Genomic DNA, 25,894 nt, shown 5'->3' on the forward strand with positions numbered 1-25,894 from the left:
CCACCTGCCACTGGTCAGGGAATTAACATGTAAAATCAAATAACTGCAGCACACTGTTAAATGTAGTGATTCTTCAGCAATGGGAATTTATTGGCTCATTTTATCAAGTAGACAACAAATGGCAACATTTGGGGCCTTGCAGGGCCCTTTATCAAGCCTCTTGTAACAAGTGTGCAGCCACAATACACTCCCAGGCACACGTTTAACTCCACACTTAGCTATTGCTGAGGGGTTGCTATAGTTACTAGTTTTTGTGCCGTTAATAAGTCTTCCTGTTTCCAGGGATTGAAAGTCCTGAGTAATAAAGTTATTTTTACATCCACAAATCAATCTGTGAGTTTTCCCTCTGTCCCTAACTCTTTGTCCCTCCCATGTGCTCACTAATCCAATCATTGTTCTCTGCTGCTCTCTGTACCGCCCACATTCCAGTCACAGCCAATGAGAGAGGTCCCAATCACATTCACAGTTACAGTGAAGCAGTTTAGCAGCTCAGTAATGGGCGGAGTTATAAGAAAGGTTATGGACAGAGGAAGGGGAAGTGAGGGGGAGGAGCAGAGAGTGTGGAGAGAAGAGCGAGGAATAAAGCTGAATTGTAGCCTGCAGTCTGGCATCTCTGTGTGGATTCCTCTAGTTGTGCAACTCCTGCACTGGCTTATCACACGTGGGAAACAGGTGAGTAAGGGATCGGGGCTGCACTAGCAATAAAGGAGCAGCGTTACCTTGTTGTTCTCAACACATGAGCTGATTATTCCCAGGGACACTTTGTACTGACTCAGTGCAGTTTATGTGGCAGCAGCAGCAGCAGCAGCAGCTCCAGGCAGCACAAGTGAATTGCTATTTGTTAGTCCTGCAGCCTGAGGGGATGATACAGACTGGAGCTGTGTGGGGGGGCAGCTATACATACTGGGGAGCAGGTAGGGAGAGTGGGGGAATAGTAGGGATAAGAATAGGCTGTCGGCTGACTCTGTGGTGACATAAGGGGGAGGCTTGGGGGGAGGGGGGATTGGGGCACATTGAGGCCAATAGAAATGGAAGGACATTAGTGATATATTAGGAATACTGCTCCTGTAAAGGAGACATATTATGCAAATAACAAGAATGTACCAGAGCTTTATGCTCCTCTAGCTATAGAAACAAAGCCTGAGACCTGAGAGGGAAATATCTCTGACAGGGCAAATCAGTTACAAGCTTAGGGGCAGATTTATCAAAATGTGAGTTTAGCGCTTAATAAATAAACTCACCGTTGGCCCCAAAGCCCATAACTTTCACCCTCTCGATCTGGAAACATTGCTTAACGAAATATCGGATTAGCAAATATCCTTCAGCTTTATTGTTGCTCTCTGCTAATCCGGACTCCAAGGGCCATCATACCAATGGGATTGGGCAGCACATGCGTTTAATAGGATAAATGATTTTATTAACCCGCTGAGGAAGCAGTTATACACATACGACGAATTGTTAAGAAAATGTAACTGGAGCACGGGGAAAAAGCTGGAATATCTCCAGATTAAACATTACATTACATCTTTGTTAGGGCGACATTCCCAGATACAGCTGTCTCCATTTGAGAAAATATTAGGTAGCAGTTTCCCTTACAAGGGGCTGATCTCACAATTATATTGCCTACTCAATGCCATGCCGGACAAGCCATTCCCTAAGCACTCTTATATGCAATACTGGGAAAAAGCTTGGGGGGAAGGAATGGTCCCATTCCCAATGGGGAAGGATGTGGGAGAACGCGCAGAAAATGACGGTTGTGTACCCAGCAGAAAGAGAGTATTTATAAAACGAAGATGAAGTGGTACCTCACCCCAGACTGACTCTCTAAAATGTTTGCTCAATGCAGTACTATGTGCTGGAGAGGCTGCCAACAAAAGAGCTCTCTATTTCATGTTTTATGGGAATGTCCGAAACTAACACACTTTTGGGAAAATATTATTAAGCTGATAACAAAGGTTTTTAAAACCTCTCTGGATATTGAGATGCCCCATTTGTTGTTAGCCCTCCCTGTCACTGGTATAGGCAACGCTGGTCAAAAGTGGGTTAACCAGGTGTCGACGGTGGCACGGTTGGCAATCACCTCCAAATGGAAGTCCCCTGCACTTCCCACTATTCGGGAGGTTATTTCTAGGCTTGAGAGTAATAAGAGATTTGAGGAAATGACCTCCCGAATAAGTAACACATTGCACTTACATGATAGAGTCTGGGGTAACTGGAACTACTTCCTAACGACTGCAGAAGCTCACTCTTACGAGAGCTGATGATTCATTGTGTTTGATTGTATATGTGTAAGGAAATGGCTCCCTGGGCTGCTCCACCTTGTACACTTGAAGGCATCTCGTAGGGCTTGTTCTTATTTTTTGTTAACCCTCCCCCCACTTGTTCCCTATGATTTTTCTTTCAACGGATATGTATTGAATGTAGCCAGCGTTTGCTAGTGATATTCCATTGTTACTTACCTTAGCTACCTGGCATTATTGGAAATGTCTGTACTTTTCTTGTTTTTATGAAAATCAATAAAATGCAAGTTACAAAAAAAATAAAAAATAAACTCAGCCACATTCTATTCATTCCTGAGGGATGTTCAGAACCGTTTTTATAAATGAGTGAAAGTTAGAACTCACCATTTGATAAATACAGTTCTAAAAATCCCATAGGAATGAAAAGAATGCGGATGAGTTTTTTTTTTGTTTATTAAGCTCTAAACTCACATTTTGATAAATCTGACCCTCCGTCTTAGCAATCTTTCTCCTATAAAAGCTAATGGTGAGAGAGAGGATCAAGCCCATGATCTTTAGACAATTTTCCAAAGAAATGCAACTATACAGGTAGGTACCAGCCTAGTCAAAAATATAACTGGAGCTTAAAGTTACTGCCAGTATATGTGGTTTGCTTTGATATAGGTTTAGGCCCCTGTAATTCTATTGGGGGATATTGCTGGGAATAATCCTGTATAGAAATGTGTAAGTGCTTAATTCCAGGGTCACTTCCAGCTCAGTCCCTCCCACAAGGAGCCAATGGGAATGTGGGAGGAAGCGAGTGACACAGGGATGAAGGGGAAGAAGAAGGATAAAAATGAGGAGGAGGAGGAGCGGGGGAAGAAGGAGAGAATGGTGAATCTGACACTGGAGATGATCTATCTGCTGACTGGAGAGGTGAGGGGCACTGTGACTGGCACACTGACAAGAGACTGTCTGTCTGTACAAAGGGGGTCTCTCTGCAGCTCAAACACCATTCTCTCTTCCTTTCAATATTTAGCACTACATCCCTAGGAAGAAGTCAGATGATGGGGGGGCCCTGCATGCCCCTGGCTCCGTCATACAGAAGGAAAATAACAAGAATGACAAGAAGATCCTGGAACTCATGTCCAACATCATCCAGCTGCTGACTGGAGAGGTGGGTACAGCGGCCCCTTATTGTTTAGTAACAGTGGATGATAATCCCTTTCTCTGGCTGGGGGATGACTGGAACATTGTGTGTGACAGGTTGCCATAAGGACTCATCATGTTTCCATCTATTTTTCCTTGGACGAGTGGGACTATATAAAAGGAAACAAGGACCTTTACAGGGAAGGAATGAAAGAGGAGCCTCAGCAGCTCCACCCACTGGGTGAGTAACGGGTGCTTTCTGTAATATGTAAAGCATAGAATCTATGCGGGAAAGTTGGTCTATAGCTATCGTAGAACATATTACATTTCGGTAAAAATTTAGACATAAAAGGAGACACATACCTTTCATATCCAGTTTGTCCAACTCCCCACAAAATTCAATTCTAGCACTGCCCCTTTCCCTCCCTTCCTTTCCTAAATGTCAGAGTGAGGAGAGATACATTTTAAGAAAAAAAAAACTTTTTTACTTTTGTAAGTTTATTGCCCCAAGGTAACCAAGATAAAAAAAAAAGAATTGTTTCTTACCACCAAAGTAGTGATATCGATGAAAATTCAACCCCCAACCACCCTAACATGCCCAGTGCCTCCATTTATAGTTCTGCGCATGACCAGCCCAGCTCTGACATCAAGAAAGGGAGTGGGGCAGGGCAGGTGTGCACCTAAAAATGGAGGCTGGTGCAGCCGGAAGCTGGCAAGTTAAGGGGTTTTTTTTGCTGTTTTTCTGCTCTCCCCACCCGTAACCCAATGTGTGATAGTCAGCCTTATCCCGCCCAACCTACGGGTGTTGAGTGGCCCGCACATCACTACACCAAAGTATTATTATTGTTTGTTCAGGACAAGCTAAACTTTCAAAATGTGGTAGAAATTTTATGTAGTTTAGCAGTAGGTTTACCCCAAGGACTGTGTGTTTATATGTATGTGTAAGTTGACAAATTGTGCACATACATATATGAGTGATAAAAAAACCCCTAAATCACTCAAAAAGGTATACTATATTGTACATATTAAATGTATACTATGTAAATGTAACTATGTGTAAAATTTGAGTGTGCTTAACACTTACCTGGGGGAGGAAATCAGGGGGGAAACACTGGGAGGCAGAAAATCTTTTTTGAGGGGAAGCTCATAGTGGTCTAGGGAGGCTGGGCAGAAACACATGATTCCCACATGTCTGCAGTTGTTCTGGACCATTGGGGTGATCACACCATAAAGGCCACATATTGTCCCTTTTTGCTTAGGAGCTGGGAGAGCAAGCGGACACACTGAAAGCAATCCCAACAGTGGGATGTTGTCATAATTAATTACTTTAATGCTTGTCGTATAACATCTGATTGATTATTGTTAGAAAAAAAAGTCTCTTATTATTCTCTTTAGCAACCTGTGAATATAAAGATGAGAGCAATGTTACATCACATGTGCAAGCAACATTATCCTGTAATAATGATGAAACTATCACAATCCCTGACATTTCTCCAGTGGAACAGCCCCCACCAGCCAATTGGATTAAGGAGGAAGTGGCTTCACGTGAAGAGGGAAACCAATCAGATTGCAGCATTAATCCACTTACAGAACAGATACAAGAAACAGATATGCCTACTCCTATCATGGGATGCAGCATGTCAGCCAATCATATATTGGACATTATAAAAGAGGAAGCAGATTCATATGAAAAAAGCATCTTGTTACCTAATTCTGATTCACATGCTGTCAAAGAGGAAGTGACTTCATGTGAAGAGAGTAACCAATCATATTACAGCATTAATCCACTTACTGAACAGATACAGGGAACAGATACACCTACTCCTATAATGGGATACAGCCTGCTTAGCAGCCCTTTAAAAATAAAGGGTAATGAATATAATGATGATGCCATTGAGGGCCATACAAATTTTATGCACATTTTAGACTTTGATGGACATAAAAAAACCCAGATAATAAAGAAACATGTTTTTTGTTCTGATTGTGGGCAATCTTTTGGCACTTCATCAGAACTGACTGTCCATCGACAACAAAACCACACAGGAGAGAAACCTTTTGTTTGTTCTGAATGTGGGAAATGTTTTATTACACCAAAAGAACTTAGTGTCCATCAGAGAACTCACACAGGAGAGAAACCTTATTCTTGTTCTGAATGTGAAAAGTGTTTCTCGAATCGATCGTGCCTCATTGATCATCTTAGAACCCACACGGGAGATAAACCTTATTCCTGTTTTCAGTGTGGTAAATGTTTTTCAAATCGAGCTAACCGTATTCGTCATCAAAGGATTCACACAGGGGAAAAACCATTTGCTTGTTCTGAATGTGAGAAATGCTTTGCCAGTTCAACAGAACTTACTGTCCATCGACGACGAAACCACACAGGGGAGAAACCTTATTCTTGTTCCGAGTGTGGGAAATGCTTTGCCACTACATCACACCTTCGTGCCCACGGACGAGCTCACACGGGAGAGAAACCGTATTCTTGCTTGGAGTGTGGGAAATGCTTTGCTACTTCATCAAACCTTCGTGCCCACGGAAGAGCTCACACAGGAGAGAAACCTTATTCTTGCTCGGAGTGTGGGAAATGTTTTTCAACGAGATTATCCCTTACTCGCCACGAAAGAACCCACATGGGGAAAAAACATTTTCTTAATTCTATTAAAACAGAAAATAATTTTCATGTAACAGTAATTTAGAAATACTCTCTTAAATTCACACAGAAGGAAAACCATAAGTTTGTTTTAACATGTGAATCAAACATGTATCTCAATATGTATCTTCCAATATTTTCAAACTTCATCAGACTTTAATGTCCATCGATGACAAACCCACACAGAGAAGAAAACATTTAATTGTTTTGCATGTAGGAAATGTGTTACAAATCAGGCCTCAGCCAAACATTTCTTATACAATGATTAGATCTTAATATGTACTTCAGTATTTATAGAGGAGAACAACTTTATGTACAATATCATTTATCTTTAGGACAATCCTTTTATTAATACTTTGCAGCTGACGTGTCTAAGGAGACACTGGGATATATCGCTGCTTGTCACCAACAGATACTATTCTGGATTTTATTGAACAAGTCCTAAAAAAATTCCTTCCTGACTCTAAAGTTGAACTAATCACTGGATCAACTTTGTAATGAGCTGTTTTCAATAAAACGTCATTTTCTTGCTTGCTAAAAAGCCTCCCAATCCCTTTGTAAAGCTTTCTATTGTATCTTCCAATATGACTGATTCAGGGAGAGAATGCCACAACTTCACAGCTCTCACAAAAACTATTTCCCAATATTTTAATAAAACCTCCCTTCTACTAATCAGAATGGATGCCCGGTCTCAGTTGAAAAGATCTAATAGTAATAAAGCATTAGAGAGATTATTATATTATCCCCTGATATATTTATACATAGTTATCATATCACCCTGTCCAGCATCTTACTTACCTCATCATAAAAAGCAATCAAATTTGTCTGACATGACCTATCCTTCATAAAGCCATGCTGATTGCTGCTCATAATGCCATTCACTAGGACAAAATTTGCCCACCACAGATGTCAAACTTACTGGCTGATAATTGCCTGGCTGAGATTGTAACCCCTTATTAAATATTGTAATGAAATCAGATTTTCTCCAATCTATAGGTACCTTACCAGATGGAAGTGAATCAGAGAAAATCAGAAATAGGGGCTGGTAGTGTATGCCATCTGGCCCTGGCTCCTTGTTCACATTGATTTTTATTAAAGCTTTATGAACCATATCCTGAGTCAGCCACTGACTAGATCAAACTGAGCCAACAGTGCAGCTATGAAGTGAGCCTGGGAACTGTGGCTCCTCTATTGTATACACCAGGGGTGCCCAGACTTTGTTACACTGGGATCTACTCTTGACACCTGGCCCTCATCAGGAGATCTACCTTAATAAAAATAGTGGGCCGTCTACCATACGGCACAAGAACAAGTATCCAGCCCATAAAATGGTTATAATACTATAGTGTATTATATATAGTTGGTCCCTGGAGCCTGCTGCAAAACTCTGCCTCATCCATATTAACCTACTAGAAGCCAGAGGAAAAGGAGCTGCAGGCCCTTAGGGACTTGACCAATCTCACCTTGCCTCATGGCAGGTGCTGCCCGGCTCCTAAGGCAGAAGAATGCAGACTTGCCTGCCTTAGCAGATCCTTTAAAAAACTTAAGCAAAGTCCAACCTACATTACTCCCTGCTATTAAAATGCAACGGTCTGCATACACAGGCAGCTATAGGTAAGGTGAGGGTGATGTGTGGTACAAGCCCCAGGCTAGTATCCTTAACTAAGAGGTAAATGTAATAACTTATTGCCTTAAAAATACACTAGCAGGCAGTACTCACCACACGCTGAATAAAATATGCGCTGACTATTATGACACACTGCCCAGCCCCACACTCACAGTAATGAGGATGGGCCCAGGAATGGCACCTTGGGCAGAGGACAGGAACCTTTTCTCATGACACATGGGAGAGGGGCATCCTCATTAGCAGTGCAGCAGGATATAGGAAACCCACCCTTTTACTGGTCAATTCAACCTATGGGCCCACAGTGATGGAAATGCACACATCAGTGTACCATTCTATGTGAGGGGAAAGGGATGGAGAGGGGGCTGGCAGTTGATGGAGGGAGACTGGATGGAGCTGATTTGCACCATTCCATGAGAGGGATGGGCAACCAGACAAGAGGCTGTGCTGTGAGTTCGCTCCCCTCAGCCATCAGCTGGTTTACAAGCTAAGCTGAGCACGTAGGGCTGAGGAATGAGCCACGAGGGGGGAGATCACAACTGCAGGCAAGTCTGCATTCTCATCATTCTTCTGCCTTCTTCAGCATTCTCTTTATGTTTGGAGGGCGCACGCAGCCAGTTGGCAGGTCGCGGTCTACCAGGAACAATGCCGGGATCTACTGGTAGACGGCGATCAACGTCCTTGGCACCCCTGGTATACACTGAAGAAAAGAACTGATTTAGCACATTTGCCTTTTCTGTATCAGTTACAACCATACTGATTATTTAAAGAAGCAACACTCTCAACCTGTAACTTTTTACTTTTAATATATTTAAAAAAATTGTGTTTTAGTCTTAGCCTCAGCCGCAGTGCACTCCTCATTTCCTACCTTTGCCTTCCGGATTGCTGTTTTACAACATTATATATATTGTTTATATTCATTAAATGCAGTTTCTGTCCCAACAGACTTGTAGTTTAAAACGCCTTTCTCTTCTTTCCTATTAACTTCTTTACTTCTATATTAAGCTACATAGGGTCATTCATAGTATTTCTACATTTACTCAGTAAGGGAATAAATTGAGAAGAGTAACAATTTAGTATCATTTTAAATGACAACCATTTTTAGCTTAAAACATAATGCCACAATCTATGCTCTGAAGGGCAGCCCTAAAGGCACTAAAATTAGCTTTTCTGAAAATCATGGTTTTTGTTGCCCCAGTGTATATTTTTTTTTTGCACCAGACATTAAAAGATATAACATTATGGTCACTATTACACAGTGGTTCAATGACTTGCACATTTGCTATAAGTTCTGGGTCATTAGAGATCACTAGATCCAAAATAGCATTTTTTTCTGGTTGGTTCCTCAACAACCTGTGCCATAAAATTGTCATGTAACAGTTTATAAAGTTGTTCCCATTAAAGGGATACTGTCATGGGAAAACATCAGTTAATAGTGCTGCTCAAGTAGAATTCTGCACTGAAATCCATTTCTCTAAAGAGGAAACAGATTTTTTTATATTCAATTTTGAAATCTTACATGGGGCTAGACATTTTGTCAATTTCCCAGCTGCCCCTGGTCATGTGACTTGTGCCCCCCTGCAGTCTTCAGTGGGAAACTGGGAATCCTTCCTATTGTAATATCTTGCTTGGCACTAATCATCCTGCCTGTGCAGTGTCAATCTAGCAGCCACCTTAAATGCTAACCCCTTTTATAACACCACCCCCTTGGCACTTTTGTTTCCACATGGTTTTGAACATTTTGTGCTCTTTTGCTTTAGAACCATTTCAAAGGGGAATTTTTAGTTTACTTAGGAAAACTATGTTGTTTTTGGGACAATCTAAGCTTTCAAAATATGCGGAATTGTTGTGTCATTCCACTTCTTTAACAAGATATAGGCTTATAACATTTTTTAAATAAAGTAATATTTTCCTTAAAGGGATACTGTCATGGGAAAACATGTTTTTTTTCAGTTAATAGTGGTGCTTCAGCAGAATTCTACACTGAAATCCATTTCTCAAAAGAGCAAACAGATGTTTTTAAATTTAATTTTGAAATCTGACATGGGGCTAGACATATTGTCAGTTTCCCAGCTGCCCCCAGTCATGTTATTTGTCCTCTGATAAACTTCAGTCACTGCTGTAGTGCAAGTCTGAGTGATATCACCCCCCCCCCCCCAGTAGCCAAACAAAAGATCAATGGGAAGGTAACCAGATATCAGCTCCCTAACACAAGATAACAGCTGCCTGGTAGATCTAAGAACAGCACTCAATAGTAAAATCCAGGTCCCACTGAGACACATTCAGTTACATTGAGTAGGAGAAACAAGAGCCTGCCAGAAAGCAGTTCCATCCAAGGGGCAAATTCACTAACCTGCGGAGTTGCGCTAGCACAGGCTTCGCCACACTTTGCCGCACTATGCCAGGCAAAGTTTCGCCAGGGCACCGCTAATTCACTAAAATCCGAAGTTGCGCTCAGGGAGGCGAATGATAGCGAAGTTGCACTAGCGTTAATTCGTCAAGGAAAGCGAAGTTACGCTAGTGATGCCTAATTTGCATATGCCGCCATGTTAAAGTTGAATGGACGTATATGTAGCAGCAAATACATTACACTACACAAACCTGGGAAAGCTTTATAAAATAAATTAGAGTTGTTATTTTGCCCTATACATGAGCCCACTGTATAATTAAGGTGCCATATGTTAGAAAATGTAGGGGGGAAGGAGGGGAGCCCCAAAAAAATGTACAACCTTTTTCAGCCTATCACCCTTAAAAAATTGGGACTTAGAACTTTTTTTGAAGCAATCCCTATCTACTCTATTGCACTTCGCCTGGTCTGAGGTGGCGAAGGCAAGTCTGGCGCAAGAGGTAACGTTCAGTAAAATGCGCAAGTTAGTGAATTAGCGTAGTTATGTCCCATCGCCATAGCGCAACTTCGCCTGGCGTAAGGGTGCAAAGTAGCACTAGAATAGGTCCACTTCCCCAGCAAATTTACGCCAGCACCCGTTAGTAAATTGGCGAAGTAACGAAATGACGTCACGCTGGCAAATTTGCGCTAGCGTTAGCCGCTTTGCTCTTTAGTGAATTTGCCCCCTAAAGTGTTGGCTCTTTCTGAAATCACATGACCAGGCAAAATGACCTGAGATGCACCTACACACCAATATTATAACTAAATACACTTGCTGGTTCAGGAATGACATTTTATATTGTACAGGGAATTATTTGCAGTGTAAACAGTGTCATTTAGAAATAAAAACTACACCATAAAAATCATGACACAATCTCTTTAATATAAGCACATATATTCAGCCAAATTCAAAAAGGGTAAATAGGTCTATTTGCTGCAAGCTACCAAGTTGCAATGGAAAGTACACTGAACCCAAAATGGGTAAATATGTCTTTCTACTCCAAACTACAAAGCTTTTCTGTTAGTGGTTTTGATATTTCTGAAAATTGCCTCAAAGCTTCCATTTTTAGCTTTTTTCTCTCTTACATATGACGAGGTAGCGAAATAAAACACAATAAATATGAAAGATTGAACAGTCTCATGCTTAATTTTCACGACGGACACTCTCGCTGCTGCAGTCTTTCTACTACAAACGACTAAACTGCAAACCAACCAACCAAGTTAAATCCTTCGACTTCGAATATCGAAGTCGAAGGATTTAGCGCTATTCGTTCATAAAACGAATAGCTTCTGCACCTTAAATATTTGCTCTCAAAGGCCCTCCCCACAATAAAACCAATTGTATATCTATAAGCATGATTTTGGGATTATTCTTCAAAAGTTATTCATATTCCACTAACCCCCCCAATGAATTAAAAAAACTAATCTCACTAAGCCAAATGAACTGACTGACTTATTGACACATCAAATAATGTAATTGTTTCAGAGTAACATCATCTCCCCTCCAAACTTGCGCTCCCCTGCCCTCTGAGCACATGCAGGGCCGGATTTATGGCGAGGCCACAAAGGGCCGGGCCTAGGGCGGCAGAATAATAGGGGTGGCACGGCCAGTCGCTTACTGGGGAGCGCAGTTCCCCAGTGCTCTGGTGAAGAGCTTGCACCGGAAGAGGGTATGTGGGTAGGAGCTAGGACCTTATGGCCGGGCACCAGGACCACGTGGCCTCGGGTGCCCACCCACTAAATCCGGTTGCTGAGCACATGCACTGGGAAATTCCCCTGTTTACAATATTCCCTATTGCGGCCTAGGTGCACCTCCTGCGCCCCCCCCCCCTGGTAGTTGTGCCACAGATTTTTTTTATAGGGATAAATCTTGGCACTCCTGAACTGATCAGAGAGACCTGTAGCAATTCATTATGCCTGGAATATTGTTTTAGGACATCCTGAATTTTAAAAGCTTTTTTTGTGTAAGTCCACTGGGCTCTAAATAAAGAAAAATGCAAAAAGTAAATACTTTTCATAATAAAAAGCTATTTACTAGATAGTGTTGGAACTACATGTGAGGGTGACAAAGGCACACCTTCTGCCCCGATCACCCCCATATAATACTCCATCCTACCCCCCAACACATCACCTAAGGTCAGACCCATACACTACATATCCCCCCACAGAGATACACACTGTAAGCAGGGAGATTTGGTGCACCAGACTTGGAACAGGGCAAACCTGGGGTAATGTAGGTAGAAGAGGTGTCCCAGGCCCCTCACCTTTGTGCCCTGATACTATAAACATATTATGCACTTAAATACAACTGATCTGGAAAGTCTCGTGACTCCCAAATGCACCAATAGTAAATATGTATAGTTTTATGTAGATTTCTAACTCCCAGCAGAACCTTATTACATTTTCAAAGTACATCATGAGAAATCATCAGTAATTGTCTCAGAGCAGAGCCTTCAATAATACACAGTCACATACAGAACTGAGTGGATTGGTCCTACATAAACGCAGGCTGAGAGAAGCGCATCCCCAGTCTGTCAGTCTGTAGATCTGGTGGAGAAGTGGCACATACATGAATCAATACCACTTATATAGGCACTGGTTGTAAAATTCAGTAATATGTCATAATGCAAATGCACTGCTGGGATTTAAGGTTAAAGGGGTTGTCCACCTTCAAATGAATATTCACTATGATGTAGAGAGGGATATTCTGAGACAATTTGCAATTGGTTTTCATTTTTTTATTATTTGTGGGTTTTGACTTATTTAGCTGCTTATTTAGCTTTTTATTCAGCAGCTTTCCAGTTTGCAATTTTTGCCATCTGGTTGCTAGGACCCACATTCCCCTAGCAACCATGATTTGAATATGAATAGAGGCCTGAATAGAAAGATGAGGCATAAAAAGCAGCAATAACTATACATTTGTAGCCTTACAGAGCATTTGTTTTTAAGATGGGGTCAGTGACGTCCATTTAAAATCTGGAAAGAGTCAGAAGTAGAAGGCAAAAAAATATTAAAGACCAATTGAAAGTTTGCCTAGAATTGCCATTCTATAACTTATTACAAATTAAAGCAGCAGCCACATGGTTAAACGTTAGTTGCTACTAATGCCAACAAATGGAACTCATCTGAGATCTGACACCTCCTCCCTGCTGATAAACCTACTCATGTTGTGCTTCCCTGTTCCCTTTCTATGTCTAATCCTACACTATGATAAAGTTCACTGGAGTCCTGCGGCCCCTGACGGCTGCACAAACTGGGGATATCCCGAGTCTGCACGGCTGATTCTACCCATGATGCCTTGCTTCAGTCACTATCTCCTGCACTTTTTCAAATATAGTTATAAATTGATATTTACTGAGATTTGATTTAAATAAATTGAGGAACGTGGTTTGTTGTAATAGTTTTATTTCCTTCCTCAGTCGTGACAGGATCTCTTTAAGCTGTGAGTCTAACTCCTCCCAAGAGACCTGTTTATCTAAATTGTTACAATTTAGTTATTTGCTGATCTCAAAATTGTTACAAAAGTAACAATTTTGTGGCTGTTCTGGGCCAATTAAGTTAGAAACTTTGTCTTTTTCTGACTGTTCAGTGCAAAGAAAGTCGGGACTTTCCAGTACAAACGCAGGACTACGGGTTGAGGTAGAGTCCTGTAGCAGGTTGGTTACCCGCAAAAACCTGCAGTACCCTGCGGGTTGTGCTTAGAAGTTCCCACGGGTCGGCGGTTCTGCCACTCCCTTTTTATGGTCACGTCTACTTCTGATGACGTCACTTCCGGTTTCCAATGACAGCAGTTCTTGATTCTTGATGGTCAGTGGGTCTGGGTTGCAGATAAGGTACTTGCGGGTCGGGTCTGGTAGCGGGTCCAAGCGGGTAAGAATGCGGGTTGCGGGTCCGGGTTGCAGATTGCAGGTACGGGTCGGGTTCGGGTCCCAAAAAATGGACCCGCGCAGGACTCTGGGTTGAGGTGTCAAAAGCGGGACTGTCCCACTGAAAACAGGACAGTTGGGAGGTATACACTCCTAGGCACACGTTTAACTCCGTCTCCACACACATTAGTTCAACTATTGCTGAGGGGTTGCTATAGTTACTATTTGTTGTGCTGTAGTTACTAGCTGTTGTGTTGTTGTGCTGTTAATAAGTCTTCCTGTTTCCAGGGATTGAAAGTCCTGAGTAATAAAGTTATTTTTACATCCACAAATCAATCTGTGAGTTTTCCCTCTGTCCCTAACTCTTTGTCCCTCCCACGTGCTCACTAATCCAATCATTGTTCTCTGCTGCTTTCTGCACCGCCCACATTCCAGTCACAGCCAATGAGAGAGGTCCCAGCTCTCCTCACAGTCCAGCACAGTTCCAGGCAGCAGAGCAGTGTGGTGTAATGTTGTACCATTCATTCCTGTGAGAATGTGAATGTGGGCGGAGTTATAAGAAAGGTTATGGACAGAGGAAGGGGAAGTGAGGGGGAGGAGCAGAGAGTGTGGAGAGAAGAGCGAGGAATAAAGCTGAATTGTAGCCTGCAGTCTGGCATCTCTGTGTGGATTCCTCTAGTTGTGCAACTCCTGCACTGGCTTATCACACGTGGGAAACAGGTGAGTAAGGGATCGGGGCTGCACTAGCAATAAAGGAGCAGCGTTACCTTGTTGTTCCCAACACATGAGCTGATTATTCCCAGGGACACTTTGTACTGACTCAGTGCAGTTTATGTGGCAGCAGCAGCAGCAGCAGCAGCTCCAGGCAGCACAAGTGAATTGCTATTTGTTAGTCCTGCAGCCTGAGGGGATGATACAGACTGGAGCTGTGTGGGGGGCAGCTATACATACTGGGGAGCAGGTAGGGAGAGTGGGGGAATAGTAGGGATAAGAATAGGCTGTCGGCTGACTCTGTGGTGACATAAGGGGGAGGCTTGGGGGAGGGGGGATTGGGGCACATTGAGGCCAATAGAAATGGAAGGACATTAGTGATATATTAGGAATACTGCTCCTGTAAAGGAGACATATTATGCAAATAACAAGAATGTACCAGAGCTTAATGCTCCTCTAGCTATAGAAACAATGTGCTGAGAAAAGTAGTGTTTAGAGATTCTTTTTTAATAATTCCCTCCCCCAAACCCTGCTAGTCCCACCAATATGTTCCACTTGTTACTGGTTGTTTTCCCAAGCTGTGCAGGGGAGCAGGGCTGGAGCTAGGGGAAGGCACAAGAGACGTGTGTATAGGGAGCAGTGCTAGTGGAATACAGGCATGTACCTCATATGTAGACTACACCTGGGGGTAGATTCACTGACAGGCAAATTTTCGTCAGCTTCGCACAGCTCACACCAGTTCATCAGGCGCAAATGCAATACGACTACACCAATTCACTAATATGCAGAGTTTCGTCCTGGTCGCTGAACGCTGGTGGCTTTTCGCTAGAGTTACTTCGGCTGTGAGAGCATTTCATATTGAAGATGCGCTAGTGTTCGTTTGTGCCTAGTGATCATGCGCTTAATCAATTTGCATAGGGCGGGTAATTTAAAGTTGTATGGACGTCTTTATTATAAATGTTGCTGCAAGTGCTTGAAGTTACCACTTTTTATTACACAAGTCCAGGGAACCTTAATAAAGACAAGACAGTTCATATAGTTCCCTGCACATGAACCCACTGTACAATGAATGTTCCATATGTTTTGTCTTGTGAAAAAAAAGCTTGTTAGGACTTTTGCAGGGAATCCCATTTTGCCAGCGTTTTTGTAACTTTAATGCATTGTCGGGCACACAGGATATGATGTAAGTGACAGAAGGTTGAGGAAGATACAACTTCTTTTTAGCACCTGGTCTGGGGTGGCGAAGTCAAGTCTAGCGAAAAAGGTAACGTTCAGTAAAATCCGCACTTTACTGAATTTGCAGAGTTATGAGCTTTCACCAGAGCGAAAAGTCACCTGCCGATAGAGTGCGAACAAATGCTAGTGACGGGTCTCTTCCGCTAGAGAATTGCGGATGTCCCTGTGGGTGGCAACGCTGGCAAATTGTCGCTGCATTAGCCACTTCGTCCTCTCACCACCCCTGTCGGCAAATCAGGCATGTGATTGTTCACGTATGCTCATACATTTACATGTGTGTGTAGAGGAGGCAATGTGGCTGACTGGGTTTTCTAGTGACAATTGCAATCAATATATTGCACTGTAGCCTAAGAACAGATAGGAACTATCTTTGCTGTTATCTGTGCAAATTAGCTACAAGTTTATTCTTAGCAATTTCTCTCTCCTTTAAAATCTAATGGTGAGAGAGGATCACGCCCATGATTAAGACCAATGCTGTGGGCTTGGGAGACTTTTCTAAAGAAATGCAAATGTACAGGGAGGTACCGGCCTATGAAAAATATGACTGGAGCTTAGTTAGGACCAGTATATGAGGTTTGCCTTGATGTGGTATAGGTTTAGGCCCCTGTAATTCTATTGGGGGAAATTGCTGGGAATAATCCTGTATAGAAATGTGTAAGTGCTTAATTCCAGGGTCACTTCCAGGTCAGTCCCTCCCACAAGGAGCCAATGGGAATGTGGGAGGAAGCGAGTGACACAGGGATGAAGGGGAAGAAGAAGGATAAAAATGAGGAGGAGGAGCGGGGGAAGAAGGAGAGAATGGTGAATCTGACACTGGAGATGATCTATCTGCTGACTGGAGAGGTGAGGGGCACTGTGACTGGCACACTGACAAGAGACTGTCTGTCTGTACAAAGGGGGTCTCTCTGCAGCTCAAACACCATTCTCTCTTCCTTTCAATATTTAGCACTACATCCCTAGGAAGAAGTCAGATGATGGGGGGGCCCTGCATGCCCCTGGCTCCGTCATACAGAAGGAAAATAACAAGAATGACAAGAAGATCCTGGAACTCATGTCCAACATCATCCAGCTGCTGACTGGAGAGGTGGGTACAGCGGCCCCTTATTGTTTAGTAACAGTGGATGATAATCTCCAAATCAATTGATCATTTTTTTTATCACTTTTCTACGATCAAAGATGTCCATCTTTTTGCACGAAAATTACTCCTGAAACTTCAACGGGTGAAAAACAATCCCAGGGGCAACATAGACTATAGCCACTTTGATAGAAATGACTTTAAAACTCTTAAAATTCTATTGGAATTATGGGATGAGCCAAGAGTAGAGGAAGAATATGATGAGGTGTTGCTAAACATCCAGGAATTATAGTTAGACAATTCAGGTGACAGCACCAAATTACTATCTAAAAATAAATCTTGTCGCTAATATCACTGAAAATGGGAGCATTGAAATTTTTGTAGCAGAGTGACTGAGGACTTACTTAATATCACGAAAAATATCAAATACCCCAAACGCACTAGAGAGGAATTCTTGGAATTTAAACAATTGAAAATGAATTCCAATATTATTGTAAAACCCTCAGACAAGGGCTCCAATATCGTGATCATGAATTTCTCTACGTATGTTTCCATGTGTAAGAAAATCCTGGAAAACAAACAATGGTACCAACCCGTTTTTATTGCTCCAGTTAAAGAGTTATAGGGACAAATTATTTACTTTGGTTCACCAAGCATAACAGGCTGGTGTCATTCATCAGAGTACATGTGACTTTCTTAAGGTCAATCACCTAAGAATTCCAACTTTCTATGCCCTGCCCATAAATCCATAAGTGAACCACCGGGGAGACCCATCGTTTCCGGTTGTGGGTCACTTACTGAACCCATTAGTGAATTTATAGATATGGTATTACAACCTTTGGTGACACAACTGGATTATTTTGTGTTAGATAATCTCATTTGTTGAGGGAAATGCATGAATTAACCTTGGATTCTGACTGTATACTAGTAGGGCTAAATGTGGAGTCCCTATACAAGAGTTTACCACATTCTTTGGGATTAAACACCATTAAAGGGGACTCGTCACCCAAAAAAATTATTCAAAATCCTATTTTATCACATTAGTCAAGCAAAATGAACTTTAATTACACAATATAAATTATTTGAATCTTGCTTCCTTCAGTCTGGGGATTCAAAATTATACGAAGCAGGCAGCAGCCATTTTGTGGACACTTAATATTAAGACAAGCCTTGCATCATCTCAGAATCTTGTTTGTGCACCAGAATGCTGGACCCGATATCCATCCCAATGCCCTGGTTACACAATTAAATAGTAAAGAGAACGGGGGAATGTGGGGAAAGCAGTGACATCTAGGAAGTGCTGAATGGAAAGTGAAAGTAATTGTCTGCCCCGCCTCTATGCCACTGGCATAGAGGAGTGGCAGACAATATTTGATTGACAGCTGAGATTTTTAAATGAGCTTACAACAGCTATGAATGCTTTAATAAAAAATAGAAATTGGATTTCATGTTTAGTTTGAAAAGGACTTTTATTATACAGATTTTTGTGTCTGGGTGACGGGTCCACTTTAAGCTTGCCTTTGAGCGAATTCATAGACCTATTACTGAACAACATAGCTTCATTTTACAAGCCTTAAATTTTGTTCTGCACCATAATGTTTTCTTATTCGATGGCATCCATTATTTACAACATCAGGGTGTGGCCATGGGTGCTAAATGTGCCCCTAGTTATACTAATTTGTACTTAGGTGAATGGGAACGCCACGTATTTTCAGCTGATGAATATGACATGTACCTGTGCCACATTCTCAGATGGCACAGGTACATCGATGATATTATGCGTATTTGGCAGGACCCAGAGCTGTTGTTGAAAGAATTTGTGACAAAACTCAACACCAATAACTTCTATTTATCCTTAACTATGAACTATGATAGTTCCAGATTGGAATTTCTGGACATAGAGATTAAAAAGGATCATCGGGGCCTAGTGTCCACCAGTTTGTATAGGAAAAAGACAGCGAGTAACAGCCTCCTTCATGCTAAATCTATGCAACTCTTTAAATGCATTGAAGGCATTCCTAAGGATGAGGATTTTAAGCAGGAGGCTTGTAAACTATACCAGAGATTCAAGATGCAGGGGTTATAAAACTCAATCCCTCCATAAGGCCTACCAATGGGCACTTGCCCAGTATAGGGAGGATTTACTTTACAAACCCAATAAATCTAAGATCCGGAAAGGAGGAATAAGTAATCAGGGTCAGACCAGATTTATTTTGACCTTTTATGAAAATGATGGCGACATTCAGTGTATATTTTATAAACACTGGGATATCTTATCCAAAGACCCCACTTTAAGCCAACGGGTCATTCCCCATCCACTATTTACCTATGGGAGAAAAAGCAGCATTGGGGATTTGATGACCCAAAGTCACTTTCAGAAATGATCAGGCATGGCTTGTTGTAAAACACAGGGAAGCTTTAGATGTGGCTCCTGAGAACAATGCCCTTATAAAAATTGACCAATACTTTTGGGAGAGATGGTTTAGGGTTTAACATGCATCACTATACTTGTTGGTCTACCACTCATGTAATATATTTGTTCACCTGCCATTGTGCTAGTTTATATGTTGGGAAAAACAAAAAGGCGGATATATGAACACCTATTGGACATAAGAAAGTCCTTCTGTCAAACATCACAAGCATAGCCATTGTATACACAAGGGAAGATATGTAAGGCTTTATTTTCAAGGTATAGACCGAGTCCTTGGTGACCTCGACAATCGATTACTCCAACTTGTATATTAAAGCTTAACACTTATAAATCGGATTTTGGACTAAATGGCCATTCAAATTTACAAGTAGGCTCATCTGTATGTGGTGGAGCTTGTCGTACCCTATCCCATCCGACATCGCTTGGGCTATTTATCTCATTTTATTTTAGTTTGGCTTTTTATTTTTTTTGAATCATATTTAAATTTATTTTCCTCCACTATTTTCTCTTATTTTTTTTTTTAATTTTTTACTTATTTTTCATTATTTTTTCATTTTTTATTGCTTATACATTCTTTTTGGGATTGTGATTTCCATTCTCTCTATATCATTATTGTAACTACCTTCATTATAGTATATAACAGAGATGTATTATAGCCTTAGTGATGCCACACGTTGTACTTTGTATTGGTTATATCTTTCCCCCACAATATAGGTCCACTGCGCTATCATAATGCATCTAAATAAATGTTCATATACTTAGATTTCATGCTAAAGACATTGCAGATCATATGGAGGACTGGATATACTTATGTGGACAATTTTAGATTAGAAGTGCATATGCACAGTATAGAATCGTATATAAAAATAAATTTTGCTTGGCTAATTCATCACTGTTGCGGGTTATGTCACGGTCATGTGACGGTACCTATAAGACCATGTTATTTCTGGTGCTCGGCCTCTTGTCAAATCTACCATTGGTGGCAAAATGGCTGTCGATGCGCGGCGCTGCATCGGTGAGATGGGGCCCCTCTCCAAGGACTTGCAGTGTAAGAGGATTCAAGGCACTTATGGGTATTTGGTGGATCCAACTGATGTAATATGGCTCGGTGGTGATGTATCTGGACATGTAGTCTGTATACATTTCTATTTCTGGCTCGAGTAGGACATTGCTAATATTCGGGACCCTTGCGATACAACATCCACTTCACCGACACAGAGTGCTGAACTGATGTTCGAAATGCTGCTAATTCCTTAATCGCTAATTATGTCGCTGGACTGAGTACTTTATTCATGGATATTCAATCCAATCGAGCGTTTATTTCAATATAGACCTCACTGACTGAGTATTCACTTAATCACCACACCGGGTCTTCAGTTGCAATACATTTGAGACTTTCTCAGCCTCACAAAGACCCATTGAGATCACCAGCCCTATTAATCCAATATCTTTCATATACACAATCGCTGAGCTAATAGCCATACTGCTAATCTCTGACCATCACCCCATTCTTGATCCAATACACTGCAAGGCTTTGTCCTCTGGAACCATCTTGTCACCAACAAACATCGGTCCGGACATGATATATGCTGCTTTGCCTTTTATTGTGCATTGTTAATGTGGATATAATGTATACTATACAGCCATACCAGCCCTTTATTGTACACTGCTTTTTACATAGAACAGCAGTTGTTTTACTTTTAGATCATACGCATTTTCCTCACATCTGATTTACAATAATTGGGTGGTGGGGTTAAGCACTCCAAGGAGAGGGATCCCTCCCCCTGTTTGCTTTTAATTTGATTAACAAGTACTTCATGGCATGGTTGTGAATAAATATTGCCTTTTTATCTTTTTTGTCTGGATTATTTATAATATTGCAATTAGGGTTGCCACCTTTTCTTATATTTTTTACCGGCTGGTGGGGGGGGGCGGAACAAAAGGGGCGGGGCCACATCACAGAGAACCATAGACTGAGGAGAAAAGGTAAGTTACAGGGGATTAGGGGCAGGCCGAGGGGTCTTTTTGAAGGGTATTACAAATTTACCGGCAGCTACATTGCCGGTAAATTTGTAATACCGGCCCGGCCGTGGCAGGTGTTTTACCGGCCGGGTGGCAACCCTAATTGCAATACTCAAGGCCAGGGCATAAGACTGGTGGTTAAGTCCCAATTTTGATATATGTATATTCAATGTATGATAATCTGGCTGGGGGATGACTGGAACATTGTGTGTGACAGGTTGCCATAAGGACTGACCATGTTTCCATCTATTTTTCCTTGGACGAGTGGGACTATATAAAAGGAAACAAGGACCTTTACAGGGAAGGGATAAAGGCGGAGCCCCAGCAGCTCCACCCACTGGGTGAGTAATGGTTATTTTACATAATATGTAAAGCATAGAATCTATGCGGTATAGTTGGTCTGTAGCCATCAAGCCATCATAGAACATTTTTAATTTTGGTAAAAATGTAGACATTAAAGGAGACACATACTTTTCATATCCAGTTTGTCCAACCCCCCACAAAATTCAGTTCTAGCACCGCCCCCTCCCTCCCTTCATTACCTAGATGTCAGGAGAGATCCATTTAATTAAAAAAAATCTTTCAAGGTGGCCATACACGGGCCGATAAAAGCTGCCGACAGAACGTGTCGGCAGCTTATTGGCCCGTGTATGGGCCCCCCCGATGGGCTTCACCGATCGAGATCTGGCCGAAAGTCGGCCAGATCTCGATCGGATGGGCCGCATCTATTCGTTGATGTGGTCCCGCGATCTGACCGCCCGTTAGGCATCGTTAGGATCCGATCGTTGGGCCCTAGGGCCCACGATCGGATCAGCCCGATATTGCCTCATCGCCAAACGAGTGGATCTCTCCATGTATGGGGACCTTTACTTTTGTAAGTTTATTGCCCCAAGGTAACCAAGATTAAAAAAAAAAAAGAATTGTTTCTGTTTATAGCTGCTGACATTACCACCAAAGTAGTGATATTGTTAAATTCAACCCACACCCGACCCTAACATGCCCAGTACCTCCATTTATAGTCCTGACTGGCCCATCTCTGATATCAAGAAAGGGAGTGGGGCAGGGTAGGTGTGCACCCGAAAATTTGTGATAGTCAGCCCTAACCTGCCCAACCTATAGGTGTTGAGTGGCTGCACATCCTTACACCAGACTATTAGTATTGTTTGTTCAGAACAACCTAAGCTTTCAAAATGTGGTAGAAATTTTATGTAGTTTAGTAGTTGGTTTAACCCAAGGAAAATATATATATTTTTTTGGAAGTGCAGAATGGCTAAATATCTATTCGCTGGTTTCTACCAAATTGTGTGTTTATATGTATGTGTAAGTTGACAAATTGTGCGCATGAAAACCCCCCAATCACTTAAAAATGAATGTTTATATTTAAGTGTAAATGTAACTGTGTGTAAAATGTGAGTGTGCTTGACACTTACCTGGGGCAGGAAACACTGGGAGGCAGAAAATCTTTTTTGAGGGGAAGCTCATAGTGGTCTAGGGAGGCTGGGCAGAAGCACATGATTCCCACATGTCTGCAGTTGTTCTGGACCATTCGGGTGATCACACCATAAAGTCCACATATTGTCCCTTTTTGCTTAGGAGCTGGGAGAGCAAGCGGACACACTGAAAGCAATCCCAACAGTGGGAAAGTAATCTTTAATTATTGTAGTGCTCGTCGTCTAACATCCCGAATGATTACTGTTAGAAAAAAAACAGCAGAAAATATAAACTCATTAAAATCTGACATAACTCTGATCAATCATAAATAAGTCTCTTATTATTGTCTTTAGCAGCCTGTGGATATAAAGATGAGAGCAATGTTACATCACATGTGCAAGCAACATTATCCTGTAATAATGATGGAAATATCACAATCCCTGACATTTCTCCAGTGGAACAGCCCCCACCAGCCAATTGGATTAAAGAGGAAGCAGCATCATGGGAATGGGGAAACCAATCAGATTGCAGCATTAATCCATTTACAGAACAGATACAGGGAACTGATACACCTACTCCTATCATGAGATACAGCATGTCAGCCAATCATATATTGGACATTATAAAAGAGGAAGCAGATTCATGTGAAAAAAGCATCTTGTTACCTAATTCTGATTCACATGCTGTCAAAGAGGAAGTGACTTCTTGTGAAGAGGGAAACCAATCAGATTACAGCATTAATCCATTTACAGAACAGATACAAGAAACAGATATGCCTACTCCTATCATGAGATACAGCATGTCAGCCAATCATATATTGGACGTTATAAAAGAGGAAGCAGATTCATGTGAAAAAAGCATCTTATCTAATTCTGATTCACATGCTGTCAACAGGGGAGTAACCTTATGTGAAGAGAGTAACCAATCATATTACAGTATTAATCCACTTACTGAACAGATACAGGGAACAGATACACCTACTCCTATCATGGGATACAGCCTGGTTAGCAGCCCTTTAAAAATAAAGGGTAATGAATATAATGATGATGATGATGCCATTGAGGGCCATAAACATTTTATGCACATTTTAGACTTTGATGGACATAAAAAAAAACAGAAAATAAAGAAACATTTTTTTTGTTCAGATTGTGGCAAATCTTTTGGCACTTCAACAGAAGTTACTGTCCATCGACGACGAAACCACACAGGAGAGAAACCTTTTGCTTGTTCTGAATGCGGAAAAAGTTTTATTACACCAAAAGAACTTACTGTCCATCAGAGAACTCACACAGGAGAGAAACCATTTTCTTGTTCTGAGTGTGGGAAATGTTTTATCACTTCATCAGAACTTACTGTTCATCAACGACGAAACCACACAGGGGAGAAACCCTTTGCTTGTTCTGAATGTGGAAAATCTTTTACTAGATCAAAAGAACTTACTGCCCATCAGAGAACTCACACAGGAGAGAAACCTTATTCTTGTTCTGAGTGTGAAAAGTGTTTCTCGAATCGATCGTGCCTCGTTGATCATCTTAGAACCCACACGGGAGATAAACCTTATTCCTGTTTTCAGTGTGGTAAATGTTTTTCAAGTCGAGCTAACCGTATTCGTCATCAGAGGACTCACACAGGGGAAAAACCATTTGCTTGTTCTGAATGCGAGAAATGCTTTGCCAGTTCAACAGAACTTACAGTCCATCGACGACTAAAACACACATTGGAGAAACCTTATTCTTGTTCCGAGTGTGGGAAATGTTTTGCCACTTCATCACACCTTCGTGTCCATGGGCGAGCTCACACGGGAGAGAAACCTTAAATGTTTTTTTAACGAGATTATCCCTTAATCGTCATAAAATAACCCACATGGGGAGGAACCATTTTCTTTATTCTATTAAAACAGAAAATGATTTTCATGTAACAGTAATTTAAAAATACTGTTTTAAATTCACACAGAAGGAAAACCATAAGTTTGTTTTAACATATGAACCAAACATGTATCTCAATATGCATATTCCAATATTTTCAAACTTCATCAGATGTTCATCGATGACAAACCCACACAGAGAAGAAACCATTTAATTGTTTTGCATGTAGGAAATGTGTTACAAATCAGGCCTCAGCCAAACATTTCTTATACAATGATTAGATCTTAATATGTACTTCAGTATTTATAGAGGAGAACAACTTTATGTACAATATCATTTATCTTTAGGACAATCCTTTTATTAATACTTTGCAGCTGACGTGTCTAAGGAGACACTGGGATATATCGCTGCTTGTCACCAACAGATACTATTCTGGATTTTATTGAACAACAAGTCCTATTCCAAGGGATACAAGACTCCCAGGATATCACTTTGGCAGATGTTTTTCCCTAACACTTTCACAGAGGATAAAATAATGGAGATGTACCCAACTGGGATATGTTATATGTTTTTACTATAACTTAAAAGGGGGTGTAATACTTAAATATGTTTTAGGTAAAAGCCCCTTCTGAAGCATCTCTAATTTACCTTAGATGAGGAAAAAAATCCTCCCTGACTCTAAAGCTAGCCATAGATGCAAAGATCCGATCGTACGAATCATGGTACGATTGGACTTTCCCATCTCCCGACCCGCCACTAACCATTCAGATCAAAGTCTTACCAGTTAGATTAGTTAAAGAACAGATCAGCAATGTTCTGCCCCTGACAGCAATCGTACGATATCTATGTCCAACCAAAGCTGCTGACAGTCTCCCACTGAAAATCGTACGATCGGCAATACACGCAGAGATATTATCGGCAGCCGACAGAAATTTTCTAACCCATCTGATCGACCAAACGACCGATCTCCACCGGATGAAAAATGTCAGGACTCTCCACACACGGTCCGAAAATCGTACGAATCCTCGATTTGTACGATCAGATCTTTGCGTCTATGGCCATCTTAAGATTGAACGAATCACCAGATCAACTTTGTAATGAGCTATTTTCAATAAAACTTTATTTTCTTGCTTTCTAAAAAGCCGCAAATCCCTTTGTAAAGCTTTCTATTGTATCTTCCTGTATGACTGATTCAGGGAGAGAATGCCACAACTTCACAGCTCTCACTG

The 25,894-nt window shown here is 41.5% G+C and overlaps 1 protein-coding gene across 1 annotated transcript; it reads left to right on the forward strand.

Annotated features, from left to right (window-relative positions):
• The first annotated feature begins 483 nt into the window (after positions 1-483).
• znf248.L (zinc finger protein 248 L homeolog) lies at positions 484-25,806 on the forward strand. Its single transcript, XM_041576349.1, has 9 exons — positions 484-672; positions 2,982-3,155; positions 3,486-3,609; positions 4,764-6,055; positions 14,429-14,614; positions 16,514-16,684; positions 16,788-16,925; positions 21,587-21,710; positions 23,154-25,806. The coding sequence occupies exons 1-9, from the start codon at positions 496-498 to the stop codon at positions 24,614-24,616; spliced, it is 3,849 nt and encodes a 1,282-aa protein (XP_041432283.1). The 5' UTR covers positions 484-495; the 3' UTR covers positions 24,617-25,806.
• The last annotated feature ends 88 nt before the right edge of the window (positions 25,807-25,894 follow it).

This window comes from Xenopus laevis, chromosome 9_10L (genome assembly GCF_017654675.1).
Source record: "Xenopus laevis strain J_2021 chromosome 9_10L, Xenopus_laevis_v10.1, whole genome shotgun sequence".
In the NCBI taxonomy this organism is placed as follows: Eukaryota; Metazoa; Chordata; class Amphibia; order Anura; family Pipidae; genus Xenopus; species Xenopus laevis.